Below are 20,135 nucleotides of genomic sequence, written 5' to 3' on the forward strand. Positions count from 1 at the left end.
TTCAAAAACAAATTACTTTATATTCAATTTTATCTCAGTTTCATCAGTTTTGCCATTCGGTACTTATTAACCAGAACTATGACCTGGCCTTTAGAGCTACAAGGTTAAAATATGGTCTAAATTAAAGGCATTAAAGGCATTAAGTTATACTCAGTAGTTTCACTCAGCATATTTTATTGTAATCTTGATTCTTTGAAAATCTGTGTACCACGATCAGCATCCCAGCTCTCAGGGACAAATGCACAGAATTTTCATTATATCAATTCTCTCTTTAGAACCATCCAGCATCCCCCAGGATGTATAATTTTTCTCCCCATTTTAAACACCAGGAAAGTGAAGCTAAGGAAAGCGAAGCTAAGGAAAGCAATTAGTAATAAGCAGAATTTAGACACGTTTGATTATAAGGCCCATCCCTCTTAATCTCTGAGTAGAAAATTTCACCTTAGTATAAACTAGTGGTTCTCAACTGGAGTAATTTTGCCCCCCACCCAGGTGGACATGTGGCAACGTTTGGAGACATTTTTGACTGTCACATCTTGGGGAGGAAGAAAGAGGCCAGGGACGCTGCTCAACATGCTACAGTGCAGAGGGCAGTCCCTCACAACAAAGGATTATCCAGCCCAAATGCTGCTAAAAATGCTAAGACTGAAAAACTCGATTCTAACAAAACATTCCTAAAAATGTCTTCTTACAAAAGTATTACGACCTCACTGTTCTTTTCTGAAATCATTGTTTAGAATCAACGAAAACAGCTTTATACCATAACTAGGTGTTTATGTATTCAAAGCTATTCTTCAAGAACTCAGATTTGAGTTTATGCTATAAGTTGTGAACTGATCGCAAAACTTTTGGAGGCTTCAACCCCAAATATTATGTTATTTGGTGTCATATAAACGCACAGGAGTGGGGGAATGTATGTATGTCTGACATGTTTTCACTGATGTGTGATAGTTTGATCTTTATTCTGTTTAACAGGGGGTGCGGGGGGGGGGGGGAGGAAGAAAGGAAACCCTGAGGAATAGTATACTGAAGTTTTATAAAGTAGTCATTTTTAAAAAGGCACAATGAAGCCACACCATGAGGCAGAAAACTGCTTTCTTGATTTTATTTCAAAAGTACACAAGGTCACAAAACTAGAGCAAGTTTTTGGTTTTTTTATAAACAAATTTGTTCTTACAAATTTCAAAATCTGCACCATTGGATACGTAAGCCAGAAACTTTAAATACAAAATCATTTTTGAAACTGACACTTACCAATTCTCTACTTGCATATGTGAAGTGTCAAAATATTTTTTCTCAGTAGTACAAGTGTATTTATCACAAAAGTTCACAGTTAGGAATGAGAATAAGTGAATAAATTGTGGTTCTCTTAAAACTTATGTCATTAAATTAGCAGAAAACAGAGTTCTTCCTTGATTGGAGCTTTTAGTGTTCATGACCAAATCCAACCGTTATACACCATACTTTTAAAATTACAAAACAGGGTATTTTTTTTTAAATAATAGTAAGAGACTAGATGACGAAATTATTTGATGTTACCATCTATAAGATAAACAGAACCACAAGTCACAAGTTTATTTATTATTTTTCCTTACTTCTGTAACATTGTAGAATTTGTGCTCAGTTATGGACCTTTTTTAGTGTCAAAATAGGCAAACGAGTAAAAAACTCCACCTGCAGAATGTGTTGCCTCTATTGCAAGACTATCTAAAGGCATTGGAAATATTAAAACTTGCCCAGAACATTTATACTACCAAACACAAGAATATTACAAAGGTATATGTACATATATATAATGTCACAAGCCGCTAAAAAGTTAAAGTTGTGCCAACATTTTCTACAAACTACTCCTTAACGTGACACATCAAAGCATTAACCACATAAAATGTTTGTTTTTTCTGTTCACACTGGAATAAGGCATCCGACAGCCCGAAACACTGTGGAGATGATTAGAAATAAACCTTAAACATTCAGAAAACTTCAAATTTACATGCCGCACGCACACAAAAAGACAGAATAGTTATTTTAAGAAGCCATACATTACAGAATTGGATATCCAACTTCATGCAATGAGTTCTTTCTATACTTAATCAAAATGTTTACTTGCCCCTTCACTTGCTCCAAATTTCCAGAACTCAATCTTAAAAATTGTCATTTTAACAAAATCAGGTATTTCTTCATATCCGTAAATCTAATGAACTCCTCCCAAGACACACACAGGCTGTGTTTCCATTGTAACCACTCCTTGGCATAGTTATTTGCCTGAATAAACTGGTCAGTGTAACTGTGGTAAGAAATTTGGGGGGTTCTCGAAGAGGGGAATACTGGTAAGACTGCCAATAAGAAAAAGAACACCAGTGAACTACATATTCCAAGCACAGAACTCATACCCTCCAGTATCATTTCTTTTCAAATGATCCTGTGTAACTCAAAACAAGATGGTGTCAAGTGTCTCAGGTGTCAAGTAGAATCAAATGGATTCTCCTCAAAGATGCAGGGCCGTTCTGGAGTGGCCCGGTTTGGCCTTCTCATGGTAAGGATTGAATAACCAGTTTTGGTTAAATTGCTTGATGATTACTAACAGTCATTCTAGAACAAATATTTCTAGTTCAACTGAATTATCACGGAGAATTACTTGGGAAGTTATCAGTACCTGACTGACCTGACCGCGGGATCAGCTGAAATTTACAATGGGAACAGCTGGAGAAGTAAGTCTAAAACTGAACTTCTGTCCTGGAAACTTAATCCCACCCAGCTGGTCTTCTTACGTCACACAAGTGATGTTTTACGAGCTGCGTTCTCAGGCTGTAAGCGGTATGGAGCTGGAAGCGCTTCTGGGAGAGAGTCTGATCACTCAGAGCCAGATCCTAGACTAGAGAGGAGGAGGACATGTCCACCTTTTACCGTAGTTCCTACTTAGACTGCAGCGAAATCTTTACTGTACGAAAACTAGGGGTGGGAAGGACCAAATGCTTTCATTATTTAAGTTTGTGATCTGTTATTTATTCTTATACTATCTTATAAATTTTATCATATAAAAGAGGCCAAACATCTGGCACTCAAAATTAGCTACTGATATAAAATCATAAACACAGTGCTGGGGATGTTGAAATTTTAAAATCTTTATGAATAACACAACCAGTTAAGTTGCTACCAAAAAGAACAGGGAAGTGGAGGCAAGAGTCAAAGTATGAAAAGAAAAGGTGTCACAGTGATGTGTTTTTAGGAACAGTACCTTCACCTCTAAGCACCTTTCAGGTGATAGCTAGCTCATAGGCACCAGAAATTCATAATAAAAATTAAAATTACCCAAAGGCACAGATGAAAATGTTAACACAAGTATAAAAGCAATATTATATAGGGTTAAAAACCTACTAAAAAACGCTTCCAAATATATAAAACTATACACTAATCCATTACACAGACATTCAGCTTAAGTTCAGCATTAAAAAGTATACACAATACTGTCTAATCTCAAATTCATACGAACATCAATTTATAATGTAGCATTTACCACCACAGCACCCAAAGAGATCAACAGAAACCAACTCCCTACCAAAATCTAGGGAAAAGGTTTTAGAGCTAGTGAAATAATTTATTGCAAACCTTATTTACTATAAAGAAACCGTTGGCTCATTTTACTATATCCACACTCCCTCACAATCTTAAGGGAAATACAATAAACTCACTTTCTTCTACTACAACAGTATTTAACACATTTGGCAGTTAGGAGTATACCTTCTACTCCTTTTCCTTTCATTTCTTCCTTTTTTTTTTTTTTAAAGAATAAATCACTTTCACAAAACTAAGACTCACTCTTTTCAAAGCTCATCTTGATTTTCTGCAACTATACAGAGACATGTTGGCCATACAATAGCAGCTACACATCCTTCCCAAGTCTGAAATACAGAATCGATGGAGGACACCTACTAGCTGAAAATGTATTTCATCATTCGAGTCCATGAAGAAAATATCCTCCAGGAACTGCATTCAAGTGGGTAAATTTAGGGTTACATGTTTCTAGAACATATATTATGCAACACCAACACAACAACCCCCCCCCCCAAAACACTGAACCAACTAGGGAAAAATGTTTTTAAATTTGGAACCAATAATTGGGGAATTTCAAACTGTAACTGTCAAATAATAAGTGAATTATAATTTTTCTTATTAGAAAAATATCACCTCAAGGGCTAGTATTTAGTTGGGAACTGCAAAATATTCCATCCTTGTTCTGACTGGTCATTGTTCTGAAGATGGCCATGGGCCTCAAGGCATCAGATCACTCATCAACAAAACCCATATTCACTACTGCACCACTAACTAGTATCATTGCTGTATGTAGCTGGCAGCAAATGTTCTAAATGAATCAGAGATGCTCTTTTATTTTAGGATATAAAAGACCTTACTATGTCCCTGTTGCCTATAGCAGTCTATCAATTAAATAGCTAGAAATCATTTCATAGACAAGGTTTATGAATGATTCGGAAGTAAAACTAGTAATTTCTAGAACACTGTAGTGTTTTCTATGTTATTAGAGATATTTCAAACTCATATTTAAATGAGCTTCCAAAGAAGCTATAAAAAGAACAAACATAGATGTGTCATAAGTATTTTTGCCATGAATGTTTCTTTACCAATTTGGAGGGGACACTGGATCATAAATTGAGAAAGGCAACCTAAAACTAATGGTAGAAAATAGGGAGTACCACTTTCACATGATTCAAGTATCAACTTAGGGTGCATGTGAGTTCACCAATTTCTTCCCTAGGATTTCATATTCAAAGTGCTCTATCTTAAGTATTGATATTCAGAAATCTATCATATCATTCTCTTAAAGGAAATCTTTTTTCAGTTGGTGAATCTGTCTTTAGTAACTTCAATGCTGTACTCTTTCAGTAGCCAAACAAAACTTTTTAAAGTATAATTTTTAGTTTCTGGTTAACTTCTTGATATATTTTGAGGCTGGTAGCAGAATTGAGAACGGAACAGTCTTCCTACTTGAAGAGGAGAAAAGAACCACGGAAAGCAGAGGTGAAAGCACGCAGGCTCTATACTATAGACCCGTCCTTGCTCTGTGCTGGAATCATCACAGGCACCGCTCCCATCCTACTCAGATTAGGGGCAGCTACCTTAGCAGGTGGGAGAGTCGGACTCTGAGGAGCACGTTCAAAGTCTTCACTCGGTACTTGGTTATATTGAGTCTTGGAATATCCTTCCATATTGGAAGGAGACATGGAGCCCAGGGATGAGTGATTGCTGCCCATGTAGCTCCTGGCAGTGGATGTACGGCTCTTTGGAGGAGGCACATCTTCCCTAGAAAGCAAAGATCCCAACACAAGTTCAAAGAACAAGCTTCTAAAAACCTACAATTATGTAAGCTATGAAAAATGGATACGGGTGAGGAAAGATCCTCTGTTTAAATATGTATATAAAAGTGTGTGCGACACACAAAAAAGCAATCGCAATAAGCTACAATGTCGTGAACTGTGTATTCATCCCAAATCTATCATTGACAAGAGTGTACACCTTCATACATAATAAAATGTGATTTTTACAAAAGTCTGATTCTATAATGTTCTTATAAGGAACAAACTTAAATTTCTTCATACTGTGCTATCCCTGACCAAGATAATCTATAGTGATAGTCAGCCAACACATTATAGTGGATAAGGCACTAACACCTATAGAAATATTTCTACCAGAAAAAAAGAAAAACTTTTTCGTTATGAAAATTACTTCTCTAAGACCTTAGCTGAAAGCTTAGCAGATTTAAATTTGCAAAAGCTGAGAATTCAGGCTTAAGAATTTTTACACCAAGCACTGACAAAGAATATTCACCTGAGTTACCTCTGGTGCAGTTTAAAAAAAGACAAGTGTCAATTTATTTCCTGGATGTTATTTAAGTCATGTTATTTTTTAAAGTTCTATAATGCAACACACACTTCTAGTTAAGATCTACTAGTTTAGAATATTAAAAAATAAAATCACATTACCAACAGTTCTATATAACTACTGATGTCACCTGATACTATCCGGTCTTTCTAAACCTCAACATCTGCTCCTTTTTTTGAAAACTTCATGCCTGTACTTTATTGGGAGAAGGTAGACAGTCTTAAGATAAGCATTTTGCAGTAGCTCTTAAAATAGGATTCAAAATCAGGGCTGGAGGCGGGGCACAATGGCGGTTGGTTGATTCCGCACACCTGAAATTGAAAGTAAACGCTTTCAAATGTATTGAGGGGAAGAGCTACAGCTTTTATCCAGTTCTAATGGGGTAAATGCTTCACATGATTAAGAGAACTAATGCTTTAGAGACATAATACATTTAGTTTATTTTAGTCAACTCTTGTGTCACTTAATTACCTGATATCATGATGAACTTCCTTTTCGTATTTTTCTTCTCTGCGCTTTTTACGACAGCAAAAGACGATAAGACCAATGAGCACTAGAGCAAGCAAAACTCCTACAATAGCTCCTGCAATTGTTCCAGCTCTATTTGAAGCTAGAATAAGATGTTAATAAGAAAATAATTAATGGTAAAAAAAAAAAAATCTGTATCTACTCCTATTGAAGGTTAGGGATACACATTGATGGACTGATTTCACTGTATATATTAACTTTAAGAGACAAATTAATTTTTGGTCCAGTGGGAAAATCCACTGGAAAGAACTTTCTTCTGAACTGTATAATCTATTTCAAGCATAAAAATCATGAAACCAGACTAAAACATTTTAATATTCAAAGCTTTCTTGGCTGGCATATAAGAATGTTCTAATGATACAAGAGTCGATTTGACAACTCTTACCTTCTTAATGTCATTACAATAATGAAGTCTTTATTAATATAGTATTTTTTCCCCCTTTCCAGGACTTAGGATAGCTAATAACCAAGCCAGAGTGCTTTGCCAAAGTTAGCATCCCTTTGCCCTCAATACATACTTGCTGACTGAACCAAAGGAAGCTGTGTGAAGACGACGGACACAGACGTTATCACAACAAGACTGAAAGAAGGTACTTACGTGGAACAACATTCAGGTGTAGCTGGCATTGATCGGAGCCTACTCGGTTTGTGACTGTACAGCTGTAGGTCCCAGAGAACTCAGTAGAGGCATTTTTTACAGATATAACAGGTGAATTCATGTCTATGGGGAAGAAAAGGGGGAGTATGTGGCAAAACCTATCTTTATAAAATTGTATTGCTAAGTTTTTAGAAAAGGCAAATCCTATTAAACTTGACAATCCAGGTAAAAGTGAGACAAACTGAAGCTGGGTACAGTTCCAAATTTCCAGGGAGACATGAGCTCGTCTCCAGAATGCAGACACAGTTGACTCTTAAATAATGGCAGGGGGTGGGCAGGTGTGTAAGGATTCTGATCCCCTGCACAGTTAAAGATCAGGGTATAACTTTTGACTCCTCCGAAATGTAACTGTAATTTTTTTTAAAGATCTTATTATTTATTTTGAGAGAGACAGTGTGCACACGTGAGTTGGGAGGGCAGAAGGACACAGGGAGAGACAATCTCGAGCTGACTCTGCACTGAGCTTGGAGCCTGAAGCGGGGCTCCATCGCATGACCCTGAGATCTCCACCTGAACTGAAATCAAGAGTCTGACGCTCAACAGACTGAGCCACCCACATGCCCCCGAAATGTATGTACAACATAAACAGCCGATTAACACACATTTTGTATGTTCTATGTATTATATGTTACTAAGAAAATCACTAGGAAAATATATTCACAGTACTCTCTGTAAGAAATCCACGTATCAATGGACCTACATAGTTCAAACCTGTGTTGTTCAAGGACCGACTATAATTGTCCTCCAGGTCATTTGTATCACAAGTGAGAGTACCCACGACTGCCTTAGCCAGGTACAGTCTCAGCTGAAGCAGAGCCACACTGATTCTAAAAAATAGTGGGGCACCTGGCTGACTCAACTGGTAGAGCATGCCAACTCTTGATCTCAGGGTGGTGAGGAGTTTGAGGCCCACACTGTGCACAGAGATTACTTAAAAAGACAAAAACAAAAAATTCCATCCCACAAAGGCTCTTTGGGGAAGCAGGAAGATTTCAAAACCGATTTTATCCCCACAGATGGAAGAAACATACAAAAGTCAGAAGGGGTCATATAGTTTGGCCTCTTAGTTTGAGAAAAGAAAGAGGTGGAGAGAAATCCTACTTCAACATGAATCTAGGCAAAACATTCAAGATCCTACTCTTATTATAACCAAGCCAATATCTATATTATGATCGTATTTTCCATCAGTATTACTATCAATTAAAAAATATACAACAGGGGCGCCTGGGTGGCTCAGTCGTTAGGCGTCTGCCTTCGGCTCGGGTCCTGATACTGGGGTCCTGGGATCGAGCCCCGCATCGGGCTCCCTGCTCCGCGGGAAGCCTGCTTCTCCCTCTCCCACTCCCCCTGCTTGTGTTCCCTCTCGTTGTCTCTGTCAAATAAGTAAAATCTTTAAAAAAAAAAAAAAATATATATATATATATATACACACACACTACAAAGAAACTATAATATCCTAAGCAGTGAGATTATAAAAATATTTTCATTAACATGATTATGATATTAAGTTGACATTGTAAAACACTGAATAATTCTCATGGATTCTTGATTGTTCTGTACAGAAAAGGGAAGGTATCTGGGAATTTCTCTCTACACACACACACACAGACACACACACATGCACAGACACATACACACACAGAGACAGACACACACACACGCACAGACACACACAAGCACAGACACACACACACGCACATCCCCACTACTAGATCCAAGTCCAAACCAATGGCGTATAGTTCAACTTGTAATATGACCAGTACCTGGTAACCATAAGGCGGGCAGTTTCTGGGAGTTGGACAATTTCTGCCATTCATATTGTAATGGAAGTGAACCTTCTTTTGGTTCACATTTTAGTTTAAAGTCATTTCCAATTTCTTCTGATCCATCAACGTAACATCTTATACCTGAAGGCTTAACTGAGAAAAGAATAAATTGTAACTTTATACAAGAGAACAGAATTTACGTTTGCCACGATTAAACACACAGTACATCCCATAACCACTGACTCATTGTCATGTGGTTGGTGACAAGACTGAAAGACTAATAAGTTATTAGCACCAGTTTACTCAACTTTATGCAACACGAAGCAGGCATGAATGAGCTCGAGTATCTCAGGTGGGAGCTCTGGGCTCCTTCATTTCAAGGGGGCACATCTGAAAAAAGAGAAGGACGGTGCAGGCGCGCCCCACTTCAGACTCAAGGAAGCTTCCATCTCCCTCTAATCCTTACCTCTTCTACTCAGTGCTTGACATGTAGGTGGTGCTCTGGGAGTCTATGCCATGTCATATCCCTCTGAGTGCTGTTATCTCACTATTCGGGGGATTTATAATAAATAATGCTGATAACAGGAACAATTAACACTCTGCATTATATTAACCCCAAACCATCCAGAGAGCAGGGTTATAAAAAGGTAAACCTGAGGTTATACTCCAGGTCTCTCCGGGAAACTGTTTCGAGCAGCTGCTAAATCCATCCCTTGTCACTCACTCCAAACACTGGCATAACACCTTGGCATTTCGTACTCTTCTGCTGGACTTTATTAAGGCACAGTGAATGTACAATAAAATCAACACCATCGCATCTTGTGGGATGATCATTTTTAACAACTGTAGAAGCACCACCGTTAAGCGTGGCTCGCCTCCTCTTCCAAGCAATTTCCCTCATGTTGAGATCTGATGCCACAACCCTGGTCCCAGGCAGCCACTGATCAAATTTCTATCACACACTAGATTCGTTCTGCTGCTTCTAGAGTCACATAAATGGAATAATACCCATTTACTTTGGCTTTTTGTCTTGCTCCTTTTATTCACGTAAGGCTTTTGAGACTGATCCATGCAGTCTGTGGTTCATTCTTTAACGCTCCGCTGTATTCTATCAAGGGACTAGAACACAAATTTGCCTCTCCATTCATCCACCGATGAACACGGTTTCCAGTTTTAGGGCTCGTGTTAAAACTCAATCAGCTAAACTCAACAGGAACAGGTGTGTAGTCTGTCACCATCAGAGGAGGGAATCTGAAGGATTCGGAGGACGGTCTAAGAGCAGCGTGGACCCATCCTAAAGCAGATGCTGTTTCTGAGGCAGGATTAGGAGAAGCAGGGATTAAATTGGAGATGGGGGCCATTTAGCAACGGAATACCCCAGGAAAAAGATGAGTAGTGCAGAGCAGGGGCACCACGGGGGAAGCAAGAGCAGCCTCTGGTTTACTCCTGCTCCACAACCGTGGGAGGAATAGCGCTCCCGCCAGCCTGCTGGCTTTTACTGCACGTCCTCCATTCTGAGAAACAGCAGGACTGCTTTGTTCTTTTTCAGTCAGAGCTAATTTTTGTTCTTTCAAGTCCTGGATGGGCTTTTATTCTTTCACTGCTGTGAAAACATAAATGGGTTTTGTGCTATTACAAATGCTGCTTGAACACTTTGTAAATATTGATGCATGTTTTCCTTTTTCTTGGTAATTCCTGGATCATATTTGGTAAGTGCATGTTTAACTCAGTAAGAAACGTTCAAACTGTTTTCCAAAGTTGACCAAGAGAATTATTGGGGAGCATCTTTAACAAAGGTTGTTAATCATGATCTCACTTCTTCACACATTTCTTGATAAAACTTAAATTTGACTTTATTTCTCCACTTTCTTACTGCCTGTACCTTTTAACAAGGATGAACACATGCATTTAATTACATTGATGATTTTCCTAAGCAAATGTGTTTCTTTTTCAGATTGATCAGTTACCCTGGGGACTACATCAATTAAAAACTTTTAAATCAGTTTTGCAAATTATTTCATCCTGTGAATCTTCAACGAAGTGAACTTTATTCTCCATTTCTTCAAACTACCAAATAAATCCTTCATTACATAAATTAGCAGATATTGTGAGATATTAAAGCAATGCTTCATACATCAAAAATCTATTGGTAATACAGTGTTCTAACCCTAACCTTCATCTTTTCTAACAAAAATATCCCTTTCCCATAAACCAAACATATCCAATAACGGGCAGTTACTTAAAGTGACTGCTGAGGAAATTCAAGGCCCCACTGAGCTTGAGATACACACCATCTACAGCAGACTAGATGTTACCAACACTGGCTTCTGGGTGTCACTCCAGGGGGGCCCACCTGCTTTCCACTGGGAGGAGAAAGCGCAAGTCTTTCACATGCCAACCCCAACCATTATACCACAGGGAAGGTAACTCTTAATGCATGGCACTTGCCTATATTGAAAGAAAGATAAAAACCACAAAGAACGCAGATAAAAGTCTTGTCTTCTAATGTTTCTTTGGCCTGCGGTTCCAGGATACCTGGCTATTGTCCCCAGAACATTTGCTTCCACCATCATTGGCACAGCCAACAGTCCTTCTCAAGAGAAGGTGCATGTCCATCAATTTGTACTTGGGCAGCGTCCCACCACTGTAGTAATGCTGTACTCCATCATCAGCCCCCCAAGCTAATGGCCTGCACCAGTCTACGGGAGAAACACTCTAAATTCCTACACGGGACAGGATATACTTTTATCATCACATCACCCATCCAGGAATGCTATTTGTGCTTGGTTGAAAATACCCTGCTCTCTGGGCTCAGACCTAGTTTGCCGTGACATAGCTAAAGGCATCAAGAAGGTCCAAATCGTGGCTAAGTGTGGGACCTGTTATGGTGCCTCCCTCAAGAAAATGGCGGAAGAAGATTGAAAGAAGCCAGCACGCCAAGTACACGTGCTCCTTCTGTGGCAAAACCAAGATGAAAAAACAAGCTGTGGGGATCTGGCATTGTGGTTCATGCATGAAAACGGTAGCCAACGGTGCCTGGACCTACAGCACCACCTCTGCCATCACAGTAAAGCCGGCCATTAGAAGACTGAAGGAGTTGAAAGACCAGGAGAAGCTCCACCACTGGAAACACTGCTAGCCTATAATAAATGGGTTAAGTTCTGGAATAACAAAAAAATACCCTGTCTCCAGGTGAAATCGTGCACAGAAAACCATGGGCAAAGTTTGAGGGGAAACAACATATTTGCATAGTCTCAAAGTGGGTCCCAAGATACGTTATTTTTTTTAATTTACAGAGAGGAAAATAGGTTTGTTCTAACAGAGAAACTTTTCTATTTTATTTTGTATTTCAAAATAAAAAATGGAACAAAAAAATGCCCTGCCCTTTACCAATACAAATACCAATACAAATCCCCCAGGGCCAGCGTTCACCAAGCTACCCCACATGCGATTGCGTGGTATACAACCAGGAAATGATTAATTGTGGTTATACTCTTCAAGACCAGCCAATCTGTTTATATCAAAAGGTCTCAATAATATGCCCTTTCAGAGGTCCAGGGGCAGAAGGTGCTAGTGATGTGTGGCCACATATTAACCCTCAATCAATTCCCTCTGTCACTGAGCTGCATCCACACGAACTTCTGGCATATCTCAAAGAGTAGGGCAGGCTCAGGCAATGGGGAAAACTCTAGTAACACTTCACCTCTCACACCCAGGCAACTAAGTCATCCCAGTTCATGTCCACACAGCACACAGGGCACACTGAATAAACGTCGTTACTCTGTGAACACTTTGGTGGCATCTCCTCCAGATTCCCCATAAGCGAATCAAGGTATTAGGCAGGGCCTCCAAGTGAACTGAGCTCCAGTGGACTAACAGTCTGGTCCCTAGAGGGCACTTCATTTTATCTTTCCTCCAGACTATCCAAGTGGATTTCTCAGGTAAAGCTAACAGAAGCTTCCACCCAACAGTCACTTTCAAGAGAAAATTCTGGTAGTTTCTCCCAGCAGCAGCCATGACTCATCTGAAAACATGGAAGAGCGCTATAGGAAATTCTCCTCCGGCTCTGACACAGCTTCTCAAATCAGAGTATTAGTCATTCCCACTCCCCTCAGCAATCATTTACTTTTCTCCTCTTACCCTCCACTTAACCCCTCCTCCCTCCCTGCTTTGGATTCACAGCTCGCTAGGCCATGGTGATCCCCTACAGACGTGACAAAAGGAGTTACTGTGTAAGCGCTTCTCACTTACCCATCCTGACGTATGAGATGCTGGGTGGTGAGGTTTAATGAAAACGGGTCATTTCTCCTGAGTGGCAGTCCTGACTGCTGTCATGAGCATGCTTAGCCACATGACATGCCAACCATTATTACTGACTCGGGTTTCTTCTAGAATATGAGCTGCCTTGTGCTATAGGGGTCCCTTCAGTCAGGACCTGCAAATGCAATCCAGAACCTGGTCCCATGGGAACATACACACGCCCACAAACACTGTGCTTGTTCACACTGTTTCTGGAAATGTCTGCCAACTGCATTCTTCCCAGTGTACCTGCCCACCTCAGGGTCCACAACAAATAATTCTGATAACAGGTAGAGTCTGGTACATTATGGACCAGTTAAAATTCCATCTCTATCTTAACTCAATGCTTCCTGGAGAATGTGTTCAAAGAAGATACACAATCAGAGTTATAATCCCAGGTATGCCTGGGCCTGGGGTAAGAGTTCAGACAAGTTACACCCGCTTTCACATTTACAGAAGAGAAAGGTAACTCCACATTTACTAAATGTAGACATAGAAAGCTAGAATTCCCAATGTTACCATATTCCCTCTCCTGGTTCCCTGTTTAGGTTCACTGGCTTTCATACCATAGGAAACATTTTGAACTAGGGCCATTGAGGATGAAGTGCCTTTTACCAGGACTCCCTTGTGTGCCCACTCAACAATGCGGCCAGTGGAAGGCAGTCTTATCAACCAAGACAGCACCTGAAGTTGCCACTGGAGTGCACAAAAATCCACACTTTTGTTCCCAGTCTCTACCTGCTCTGATATTGATATTCATTCTTTAGAAAAGAGTGATGTTTTAAATGAGTCTGGAATCCAGCACCTCTAAAGTTTTCCACTCCCCCCAACTAATCGGGGTTTCTCTAAAAGAAAAGTAATGAGGTAGAGTTGATGTGGGCAGAACTGCCCTGATTAGTTATCTCCAGGGGTACGCTAGGCAGTTCTAGCGATCCAAATTTCCTACACAAAGTGGGTCTCCAAGTGTAACCCAAAACAGGACACCTTAGGTCACAAAACAGGGGAATTTCCTGTCATAAAATAGAGCTAGACAATTGTGTTTTTCTACATGGCAGCCATTGTACTGCTGGGTAAAGTCTACCGCGCTAAGACTTTATATGTATATTTATGAACAATAACCTTTCAGTTTCTCAGTCAGAAGGAGTCAAGAGTGCTTGTGACAAGCACAGAATCTAGAAGAATAAACATGGCAGTCTTTGACAGTTTACTGATCCCTTTCCTAACTGTCAGAGAGACAACAAGACATCCCAGTGATCATCTGTCTAATCCCTTTATTCTAAGGATAAAAAACAGTGATGCTCAGGGAGGTTAAATGATTATCTGATGTCTAGTGGCCTTATCCCTTTAATATTCCTTCTACTTCATTCCATCTTCTCGGTTCTAAATACTCCAATTATTCATCATAGAAATCTCATTTATTAAAGTTATGTAGTTTGAAAAAAGCTTAAAATGCCCATAACAAACACTTCTGAAATCAATGGAACAGGGTAGAGATTTAAGGATAATTAAATTTTTTATGTTTCAAAAAGGTAGGCTGAGGCCCAAGAAATGAAGAGTTTCTATTTCTTTTTAAGGCAAATCTGAGAATAATACCAAAAAAAAAAAAAAAACCTGGATCTCCTAATGCCCTGTTTAGGGCTCTTCTTTATCACAAAACTCTGTCATTTGCCTTTAAACTCTTTTATGAATTTCATAAAGAAGTCAGTCACTTCTTATATTTTTATTCCAAAAAGTATGCTAGTTTTATGTTTTATGAGGACATTAGAATTACTTCAAATGCTGCTATTACAGAACCGTGTTGTATTACTTTGTAACAAGTAACATTAATACAAACAATTTACCAAGAACTGTCAGCTGAATCTTCTTATTTCCAACACCAGGAGCTTTTTTCACTTTGCACTGGTATGTCCCAATATCCGACAACCGTAAATTTGTTACATTTATTGATGCATCACCAGATTTGAGGTCACTACTTGTAAAATGTACCCGTCCTTTCAGATCTTGATAGTAGTCATCATAAATTTTGTCTCCAGAATATAAAATAATCTGAAAGAAAACCAAAATAAGACAGGGAAAAAACAAATAAGCAAACCCTCTTGTCTCATTAAAGGAGCTCTGGATATACCACGGTACTCTCTGTAGGATCCAAAAAAAGAATAAAAACACAGTATTATCAGGAAAACTACAATTATTCAAATCACAGATTCAGAGAACAGGGCATCACAGGGTGCCTGACTGGCTCAGTAGGTAGAGCATATGCATAACTCTTGATCTCAGGGTTGTAAGTTTGAACCCCATGTTGGGTGTAAAGATTACTTAAAGATAAAATCTTGGAGGGGGGCGGTGCACCTGGGTGGCTCAGTTAAGTGTCTGCCTTTGGATCAGGTCATAATCCCAGAGTCCTGGAATCGAGTCCTGTGTCAGGCTCTCTGCTCAGCAGGAAGCCTGCTTCTCCCTCTCCCTCTGTCCCCACCCCCCACTTGTGCTCTCTCTCAAATAAATAAATCTTTTAAAAAATAAAATAAAATAAAATCTTGGGGCACCTGGGTTGCTCAAGTCAGTTAAATGTCTTGACTCTTGATTTTAGCTCAGGTCATGATCTCAGGGTCCTGAGACTGAGCCTCAAGTCAGGCTCTGCACTGAGTGTGAAACCTGCTTGAGATTCTCTCTCTCCCGCTCTGCCCCTCAACCCACTCACTCTCTCTCTCTCTACGGTACTCAATTTAAAAAATAATAAAATCTTAAAGAGAGAGAGAGAGAGAGCACTGGGATCCTTGGGTATGGTCACACACTTTCATTTTAAATGGAAAACCAGGTGCCACCCACCAGCAGACCTGAAGAGGCTGCTGGCAGCAACAGTAGGAGCTCCAGGAAAAAGAAAAGGCTCCAGAAGTTATCCCAGGAAGATCAGAATGGGCATTGACCTGGTAGGGCATAACCCACACGACATTTCCCAACCTATCCCTTATATCCCAATAAAAACAAATTCACAAGAAAATGTTAATAAATAAATAGGAAAGCCAAGACCCAACATAAGTAATATAGCCCTACGTCAGAGAGTGGTTTAGTTAGACTGGACAAGTACAGAGACGTGTGAATTCCTATACATTCTGTTTTTCAGCTGTCTCAGAGCTTATAGCATGTCAATCACATGTGTCAACTCAGGTAAATACCACCACCCCTATTCAACAAAAAAGGCTGGTGATAATTTACCTGTGGAATCTAACAACAACAAAAAAGGCAACATTTTTTTGTCTTAATACAAAGTCAGAGGCACTTGAGGGTTCTAGACTCTAAAAGATAAAGTCATAAAATGAACCTCTTGAAATACATGTGCCCGGGTTAACGGGACCTTTCAACTAGTCTTCTGAGACTAAAAGCAAAGACCCCTTTCTAATTCCTCTGAGTTTTCTGAGCCACTGTTACAAGCTTTAATGGAGATAACCAAAGGCTAGATTTAGAGGGAAAATAAATTGTGTTAAACTTGGCTTGGAAGAGAATTACAATGGTCATCTCTATCATCCAAATTAACATACTTTATAATTTTTTCACATTTGCTAATGAAATCCTACATTCGGGTCATCTGAGACCCAAGGTTCAAAGAGCAGTGGCACCAAACTCAAGTAATAATCAGAGCACATGACTACAGTCTGTATCCTGCAAGTAATTTTTATCTGAGATGTAATTATGGGCAGTATAATCAGAATCAGTGTCCTCGGCAGGAATTTCTTGATGACAGGGACTTGGGTTCTTTTCAGTATCATCACCTCCCCTGCCATGCTTACCCCACTCCTTGTCCACTAGATTTTTAAATTTATATATTTAATGTCTGCACTCAATACCAGTTCGCTAAGTAGATTAAAAAAAGCAGTTGAAAGGTCCACAGCTGACATTCAAATGAGGCTGTCCTAGCTTCCTCTGTATTTAACTACTGACTCCCTTATTCAATCTACAGTACTCAATCCCTCATTTTGCTATAACTTAGCAGTTTTTTAAGGAGAGTCTGACATGTGTCCTCACTGTTAGTTATTTTGTAAACTCTCTTAGTATTTTCCCAGGAAAACAATACTACAAATGGTGGTCACACGGGGGAGAACTAACATTTACCAGAAAATTCTGACTCCTCTTCACAACCCTACAAAGACAGTGGCGCCGTCCAGTTACCCTCAAAGCTGAGGAGAGCAGTGGCTCTCACAGATGAACATTTGCAAAGTCCCACAGCTAAGATGCAAACCAGATCCAGTTGACTTGGTATGCTTATTGACTTGGTACTGACTTCATTAATTTCTACAGGACTTTTAAGCTGCTAAAATCCTTATGGATACAGTATTTCAGTGAATTCTCATTACAACCCTGTCTTTTTCCTATTTTACAGGAAGATAGAGGCTTATGAAATGCGGGAGGCAGTATGGGATGGTGCAAGGGATCACAAAGTGTGGCAGGAGAGCGAGAGAGACCTGAGTCCAAGCCCCAACTGCATCTGTTGCCAGCTGTGTGACACTGGGCCTCCATTTCCTCTTCTTCACGTGCATAAAAATTCTCATTTTAGGGTGTTCTAAGGCTTAAATAACTATGCATAATTAAAATCTATAAAACACTGCCCAGCACATAGTAAGTGCATAGTACATGATAACTGCTGACTATAAGTGCATAGTACATGATAACTGCTGACTAAAGAGATCACACAGGGAACAAGGATGGCTAACTTCTCCAGCCTGGTCCCCTGCTACAGTTACTCCTAGTTTAAATTAAAATAATGGCTCAGCTAACAGATAACATAGCTGAAATTCTATATAAGCATCCTCTTCTGCATCATCTTTCCGTATCCCTTTTACCTTTCTTTTCGGTTTGATTTTACCGTATTTTAGGTTGAAGGCTAGGTTTTAACCCAGAAATGGACACTAAAACCCAGTTCCTAGTTTGATACTTGTCTCCGAAGTCCCATAGGCAATAAAGCTCTGCCTCCCACTCAGCACAGAAGACTCTGGGTCCTCCTGCCACGAACGGGCACGCCAGGCTACAGGGCATACTGTGCTTCTTGGTCTCTAGACGTACCTTTTCAGAGGGCTTCACTCAGGAGTCCTAAGCCAGAAGCATTTAAGACCCATGCTCTCCGTTCATTCATCTGAACCACGGAAGTGGTCACGGGCTCTGCGGCCCTGGCACTACCAGGGGAGGGATATGCAGAACCTCAGGGAGAATAGAAGCCTATGTTCAAGGTGCTGGCGCTGCCAAGGAAAGCAAGCAGGGAGGCACAGGGTATCTGGGCTGAGCAGACAGAGTGGGTCGGGCTCTATCTTGCTTAGAGAAGACAGAAGGAATTTCCTTCCGGTAGCAGAATCGGGACAGAAGTTAAGTATTTGGAGGAGGTGGCGCTGGTCATTCACAACCTGGGAAGACATTAATTTTTTCCTTCACAAATACATCAGGGGTAAACTGTCTGAATTTGCAAAAACAGTAATTACCTAACTGCACTGTTTCAGTCATTAAATGGCTTAATAATCTCTTCTTTTCTATGGACCATAAATAAAAATAAATTTTCTCTTCCAAATGTGTGTATTACTACTATATTCCTGTAAATATTTGGACTTATTTTTCTCTCCCTGATCTAATATAATGTGTTATTTTTTAGAACTAAACGTGTCAGATAAAGCTAATATGAAATATTCTACGTTAAGTGAAATATTTTAGTACTAATAAATAAAGTGTGATACATGTATTTGGAGAGATTAGCAGGCAATTTTCCTCCTTTGTGCCACTTTTGGCTTTCCAGGCTTTCAACACTGGGCTCTTAATACTTTATAATTAGAAAAATTTCTATAACAGTATTTTGCTATTTCATTTTTTAGATTAAATATTTTATAAACTGTTTTGCTATGAAGATTTTGTTTTGCTTTTTAAGAAATCATTATTCAGGATATTTAACTTGAAGGATATGGAAAACAGACTGTTGTAATATGTACTTGCATTACACTGTTACATTCGATGACCCTTATAGTGGTAACAGAATCCTTGTATTAAAAACTGAATTCTCAAAAAAAAAAATTTAAGAAATAAAACAAAAAACAAAAAAGCTGAATTCTTTCTAATTCTTCACAAAGTCTAGTTTACTTGCTGTCCCCTAACACGTTATGCATGTTCCTACCGTGCTATCTATCATGCCTGCTCCATATACCCCTCCCACCCCTCACGCACATTTCCAACTCCAGGTTTTCAGAACATTCCTAAGTTCCTCTTCTTCCTTAAAGCCTTCACTAAGAAATCTCAGGCCACTTACCCATTTCATTCCATTACACATGTGTCCTCACTTTCCATCCAGTGACCGTCTTCCTCACCCAGACCACAAGCCAAAGAAGTCTGGGGCTTTTTACATAGCTCCCCCATCCCCACCCCTGCCTGTGTGATCAGCATAGTGATGGACACCTAAGAAGTTCCACAGACATCTACTAAGTGAGCAAGCACTCAGCAAACTTACCACTTGATCCACTTTCTGATTATCAGCTGGTGATAGCAGCCACTCGATGTCCAGTGGTCCCTGGTCTTCTGGACTAAGGGTAAATTTGCATGGCAAATAAGCAGTTTCCCCTTTGGCCTTTTCAATCATCTGATCAGGAGTAGTGATACTCAAACTTCTGGTGAAATCTGGAGAAAGAAACATGCACATGGACTAAGCATCTGCTGTTAGACTGGCAGCACGCTTAGCGCACCCCAGCTGTTCAGGAGAACAGGATGCGATTTGTGACCAGAGCGATGAAGTTCAAACTCAGTGGTCCCCAGTTTTCAGTTTGTGCCTTTGTAGAAATGGAATGCCAATATTAGTACCATCTTATCTGATACAATTTCCTTTAAGAGCATTGCGAATCTCCCAACATCATATGAGATACAAGTTTCTATTAGTAGAGGGTATTCTATGTCCAAGCAGATCTTTCAAAGTGAATTTAGCTAGTCTCTAAAAGGTCAGTTATATCATACTAACTCAGGGCTACATT

The 20,135-nt window shown here is 39.6% G+C and overlaps 1 protein-coding gene and 1 pseudogene across 2 annotated transcripts in view; one reads left to right on the plus strand and one right to left on the minus strand.

The window, feature by feature from the left end:
• The window catches only part of CXADR (CXADR Ig-like cell adhesion molecule), a 55,826-nt gene that overhangs the window by 14,018 nt on the left and 21,673 nt on the right, over nt 1-20,135 (minus strand). Inside the window, exons 2-7 of one of the 2 annotated variants that reach the window (XM_045902629.3) lie at nt 19,622-19,788; nt 14,988-15,192; nt 8,845-9,000; nt 7,022-7,144; nt 6,367-6,505; nt 5,133-5,316 (exon numbers count right to left, since the gene is read on the minus strand). In XM_045902629.3, the coding sequence (XP_045758585.1) occupies nt 5,133-5,316; nt 6,367-6,505; nt 7,022-7,144; nt 8,845-9,000; nt 14,988-15,192; nt 19,622-19,788 (974 nt within the window). Of the gene's footprint in view, nt 1-1,091; nt 5,317-6,366; nt 6,506-7,021; nt 7,145-8,844; nt 9,001-14,987; nt 15,193-19,621; nt 19,789-20,135 lie in introns of those variants that run through there. The other variant, XM_045902628.2, reaches the window with a different exon arrangement.
• LOC123863613 (large ribosomal subunit protein eL43-like) lies at nt 10,002-12,066 on the plus strand (annotated as a pseudogene).

This window comes from Mirounga angustirostris, unplaced genomic scaffold, assembly GCF_029215605.1.
Source record: "Mirounga angustirostris isolate CCGP_5_RB_7025 unplaced genomic scaffold, mMirAng1.0.hap1 SCAF_1, whole genome shotgun sequence".
Taxonomy (NCBI): Eukaryota; Metazoa; Chordata; class Mammalia; order Carnivora; family Phocidae; genus Mirounga; species Mirounga angustirostris.